The sequence below is a fragment of the Amphibalanus amphitrite genome, unplaced genomic scaffold (assembly GCF_019059575.1).
Source record: "Amphibalanus amphitrite isolate SeventyFive unplaced genomic scaffold, NRLGWU_Aamphi_draft 002326F_arrow, whole genome shotgun sequence".
NCBI classification, from domain to species: Eukaryota; Metazoa; Arthropoda; class Thecostraca; order Balanomorpha; family Balanidae; genus Amphibalanus; species Amphibalanus amphitrite.
This window is the reverse complement of record NW_024883797.1, coordinates 2,276-7,822: the sequence shown is the minus strand read 5'-3', so window position 1 is coordinate 7,822 and position 5,547 is coordinate 2,276. Positions and strand designations below refer to the sequence as shown.

The 5,547-nt window shown below is 57.3% G+C and overlaps 1 protein-coding gene across 1 annotated transcript; it reads left to right on the top strand.

Moving 5' to 3' along the window:
* Positions 1-1,040: 1,040 nt before the first annotated feature.
* Positions 1,041-3,564, top strand: LOC122376815 (the record flags this gene model as incomplete). The annotated part of the gene is made up of 1 exon (XM_043356781.1): positions 1,041-3,564. A coding segment is annotated over exon 1 (2,524 nt), but the record flags the coding sequence as incomplete, so codon positions are not given.
* Positions 3,565-5,547: the final 1,983 nt, after the last annotated feature.

Here is a 5,547-nt window from a genome sequence, read left to right as displayed (position 1 = left end):
TAGAACGGAGAAAGGGGAAATATCGCTTCCGGGATCACATGGGGCATGGATGGCGCAAAAAGCACGGATATGAGACAGCGCATTTTGAAACTACCTACGTGAAGACAAAGAGCAACATATTTTTATCTATCATCACGATTCCAGGTTCATGGATGGTTTAGCTTGCTCTCGTGTTTCATTCGATTTGAATGGCTTCGTGCAAAACACATATCTGTTTTCCAGATGTTACTATTTGTTTTCATTCAACCGGAAATAGTAGCGTTTGGTGCATGTGGTATCAACATGCCATGCAATTGCGATCTTTTCTCTGTTTGTCACGCCTTCCTTTATTCGCCAAAATTATTCTGGAAGTGGGCCTACTTAGAACGAGTATACCGTTAACGCAGCGGAATATAGGGTAGTCGCAAAGCGCCATGTTTGGATGCCAATGCACAGATGGATGCGTGCAGTGCCTGCATGTATCGTCCTCCACGAAATGTTATATGCAAAATGGAAATTTTAGCTCTTACATGATACCTTCTGTTAGCGAGCAAATAGGCATTTTTGATATCTTCGCAAAGACGGCCGGCGCTCGGAGCGCGGCGGTCGGTCCGCCGCGCCACGCCGCTCACATATGTGTCATCTGGCCCCTGTCCTGGTTCTCATGCCCACGTGTTGTGCGTACCACGAGGGCTGAGACGGGACGGGGGCCTGACAGTCTTCGACGGGACTCCACCGGTGCGCGACGGCCCGGTGCACGACGTGGCCGACGTGGCCTTACGTACGACGCGGCCGACGTGGCCCTACGAGAACGATTCAGTGAACCACATTTGTGACCGCCGTATTTTGTGCATTTTAATCGTTTCCGTTTCATTCAAGAATAGACTTTTACATATATGAACGATAACTTTATGGTCCTCCGGGTGACGAAAGAGAACGAGTACTCGAACGGGTGAACTGAACGATTTTCACGAACATTCTGGTCCTCCGGGCCGGATATCAGTGAACTAGTGTGCGAATGGATTTACAGTGACGACGCGGTAGTGTGAACTGTGAGTGCAATGTCTGACAAACGGTCACGACATGCCAGTGATGCGAAATCACATCAAAGCCGCCGAAGCTCGTATCACACGAGGAGCGAGGCAAGCTTCAGCACGGCGTCCTCCGGTCTCAGTGAAGCCCGCCGCCGAGCTGCACTTAGCCAGCTCCAGGCGGAACAGGCCCAGCGCGCCGCCGCCGCCAAGGCTGAGCTGGCCCGGCGTCAGGTGGAGCAGGCCCGGCTACAGGCGGAACAGGCAGATGCGCAGGCAGCACTGGAAGCTCAGGCGGCGAAGGATGAAGCAGAATGCCGCCAGCTGGAGTTGGAGCTGCTGGAGCAGGAGGAGCGGGGTTCGCAGCTCGCTCGTTCTTACGCTGCACCATCCGGCGCCGGCCTCCCGGTGGTTGCAACAGAGCCACCGGCGCAGGTATGCGTGTCTCGACAGACGGACGAGTCGGTCACGCGCACCCGACAGTGGCTGACTCAGTCTCAGCTACACGTGCCACCAGTGGATACGGCCCCCGTCAGCGCTGTGCCTCCACCTGCAATGCGTCTGCAGCGCCCGTCCAGTGACGACAACCGAGCGGTCCCGCATCTGCCGCGCATTACGCTGGAGAAGTTCGGCGGCTCTGCCATCGAGTGGCCGCGGTGGATAGCCCTCTTCAAAGCGCTGGTGCACGACCGCGCTGATCTCACCGACGTGGAACGGCTAACCTACCTGCAGACTCACCTGACGGGGCCGGCAAAGGAGTCTGTGCGCGGCATGCTCTGCGACGCCAGTCTCTACAGCACCGCCCTGGGTGAGCTGGAACGAGAGTTTGGTGACCCGTCCCGTGTGATACACGCCACGATGCAAAGACTCCTCACAGCGCGGCCGGTGAAAGATGGCGATCTGTCAGCGCTGACAGAGCTGTCTCGTGAGCTCCACACCGCGGTGAGCGTCCTACAGTGTTTGCACTACGAGCACGACCTTGCCGCCGCCACGAACGTCACCACTGTGACTGGGAAGCTACCAGCCTCCCTCGCCTGGAGGTGGGGCGAGCACATGGTGGAAAACGGCATCACTCGTCCGACGCTCGTCGATCTCGACGAATGGCTTCGCCGTCATGTGTCAGCTGGTCGGTTGGCCTTGAACGTGATCACCAAGCAGCTGCCGAAGGTCGAGGCTAATGACGCTGAGTGCCGCCCGAGACGCGTGTTTACCACCACGTCGGCGCGGCCCACGCCGGCGGCTGTAAAGCGGGAGAGGACAGCTGCCATAAAGTCATCAGCGGACGGACACAGTGACTGGTGTACCATGTGTCAGCAAACACACGAGCTCCAGCACTGTGACGAATTTCTCGCGCTGACTGTGAGTGAGAAGGCAGAGTTCGTCGGCAGAAACGGACTGTGCTTTAACTGCCTGGGTCGCGATCACATCAGCGCCACGTGTCCCAGTGATGCACGATGTGACGCGGAGCACTGCGGCAGGCGTCATCACACGCTGTTACACAATGGAGGACGAGTGTTTCCGCTGCGCGATTCCGATGATGGTACGCCGTCATCTGCCAAACATGTCGGCACCGCATCGGCCGAGCCTCGCAGTGATGTTCTCCTGCAGGTGGTGCCCGTCACCGTAAATGGGCCGGCAGGTAGCCGCACCACGAACGCACTCTTCGACCTGGGCAGTCAGGTCACACTGATCACCGACGACCTGTGTGACCGGCTCGGCATCTCGGGGCCCATCGACAAATTGGTGCTGAGTACGCTGAGTGGGACCCAAACGACGACGTCACGACGCGTATCCTTCGCCGTCGAGGCTGTGGGCGGCGACGGCAGGGCACGCCGTATACGAAACGCCCAAACGACGCCGACGTTAAACGTGTCAGCCAAGGCCATGGACTGCACAGTGGCAAAGGAGAAATGGCCGCACCTGGCCGACCTGGATCTCCCCAGCGCCACCCACGGCCCAGTGGAGGTGCTCCTGGGAACCGACGTCATCGAACTTTTTGTGCCGCGGGAAGTGATCGAGGGACCGACGGGAACGCCGTGCGCCGTAAGGACGCTGTTGGGATGGACGGTGACCGGGCGGGCGTCGGAACGCTCGGTGCTCGATGGTGAACACGTTGTCAATCACGTTCGTGTCAGTGATAAAACGAGTGCAGTCGCTGACCTTCACACCCAGGAATCATCAGAGACGACCCAGTGGTGTCACGCAGCCGAGCCGCCGGGCCCGGCCGACATCTTCAGCAGAGGCGGCTCGGGGACGGACCTCGCCCCCGGCGGACCGTGGATACGAGGTCCAGCTGCGCGGTCCGGCCCGGCCGCCCCCTCCGACGACGAGACGAGGGTGACGGCGTGCGTCACCGAGCGAGCGGAGCCGGTCGTAAACGGCAGTGACTTCTCGTCCTGCCTCATGGACTCCGGCGGCCTGCTCAGAGTCGGTGGCCGTCGCTGGAAGCGGAAGAACACGCAGCCGCAGGATCGCTCCTGGCGACGCCGGCGGCGAGAGTGTCTCCCCGCGCACGCCGACCGCACACTGCATGTCGATCATGGACCCGACCGAGGTCAGGGTTGGCGAACTAGTGCGACTGACCGACGTAAACGTACCACGGGGACATTGGTCGGTGAGATGAGCGGAGTGTGTGACCCTGGTGTGGGCGGTCTTATTCCCGCCGTTGACGTGACGACTGATACCGGCCAATACAGGCGGCCTGTCTCTCGTCTCTGCCGTCTTGAGTGCGACGGCGACGGACAGTAAATGGACTCGGAGAGATAATATGCGCGCACGTGGGACGGCTAAAGTGAGTCGTCTACGACCGCACTGTGCCGCCGACGAGCAGTGTGGAGATCGGAGCGTTTATTAGTGTTTCCTGCGCCCACCATTCGCGATGCCAACGTGTGTGTGTGTGCGTGTGAGAGTGAGCCGCTCATTCTGTCCGCTGCGAATGGTCATTTGTGTTGAGTGCAGCCATTAGCTGTCAGCTGTGAGCCGTTTGACAGTTCTTGAACGCGCTAGTAGTTTACGACCTTAGAGTGTAACATAGCAGTGTTAGATTAGTTTATGATACGCACCGTGTTAGCGCTATTGTACGTCCGCGTTTGTTCGCTTCGCCGCTTCGGTAACGTAATGTGTGTCATGTTGTACATTGTGTGATGGGTGTTTGTTGTGTTTCGGCCATGTGACGGCAATGTCACTGCCGCCAATGCCTCTCGGCCCAGCGTGTGTAGTTTACGACATGCGTCAGTGTGTGACGGCACCCGGCTGCCGAGACCGCGCCGTCACCAGTTTTATGACTGGGTGATTGTTGGCGGGATAATGCCTGCCTCAGTCAGACATTGTGTAGTGCGTAATGCGTATTGTATGTGAGTGTATGCATATTGCACACGGTGTGCGGATCGTGGCGAGTGTGTGCGTGCGTACGAGACGCTTGAACGATTGCTCGCTAGTTGTTGGATTTTCCGCGGATGATCGCGAAAAACCGGGCCGGCTATGTTAGCGAGCAAATAGGCATTTTTGATATCTTCGCAAAGACGGCCGGCGCTCGGAGCGCGGCGGTCGGTCCGCCGCGCCACGCCGCTCACATATGTGTCATCTGGCCCCTGTCCTGGTTCTCATGCCCACGTGTTGTGCGTACCACGAGGGCTGAGACGGGACGGGGGCCTGACAGTCTTCGACGGGACTCCACCGGTGCGCGACGGCCCGGTGCACGACGTGGCCGACGTGGCCTTACGTACGACGCGGCCGACGTGGCCCTACGAGAACGATTCAGTGAACCACATTTGTGACCGCCGTATTTTGTGCATTTTAATCGTTTCCGTTTCATTCAAGAATAGACTTTTACATATATGAACGATAACTTTATGGTCCTCCGGGTGACGAAAGAGAACGAGTACTCGAACGGGTGAACTGAACGATTCTCACGAACACCTTCTATCAAAACTGCGTCAACGTACGCAAAAATGGATATGAGGCCCACCTATGAGAAAGTTTTTTTTTGTGGGCGGAGTATATGTTTTTCTCTGTCGGTTTTCACACTGCTTTGAACGTGCATAGTACCCTTGCATTTTGCAACCATTTTGTTTATCATGCATGCTCTTTGTTTATAACTTTATACTATCTGACTCTAAAGTTGCCTCTGTCTCTAACTGACTCTGGTATGCTGGCTCTAAAGTTGTCCGCCGCCGTTCGCCCCGTCACCGTTCCATTTCACCGTCGGATGACGACCCACTCTACCGCGTCATCGCTGGATGACGCGGTAGAGCGGGTCGTCATCGCTGGATGACGCCCGCGCGGCCATTACACCGTCCGATGACGCGGCGTCACGGCGTCATCCGATGACGCACTGAACCGCGTCATCGCCGGCCCTGGCGCGTAACTGGAACGGGGCCGAGCAGAACGAGAAGGAGCAGGGGCCAAAGTGCGTTATAATATACCCATAGCTTTTCTAATACATTAAAAAAACGCGCACACAACAGAAGATATGTTCGCTTATCTGCAACCCTTGCGCTTTACTACCTGATACAAGATGTCTTTTTGAATGATCTGA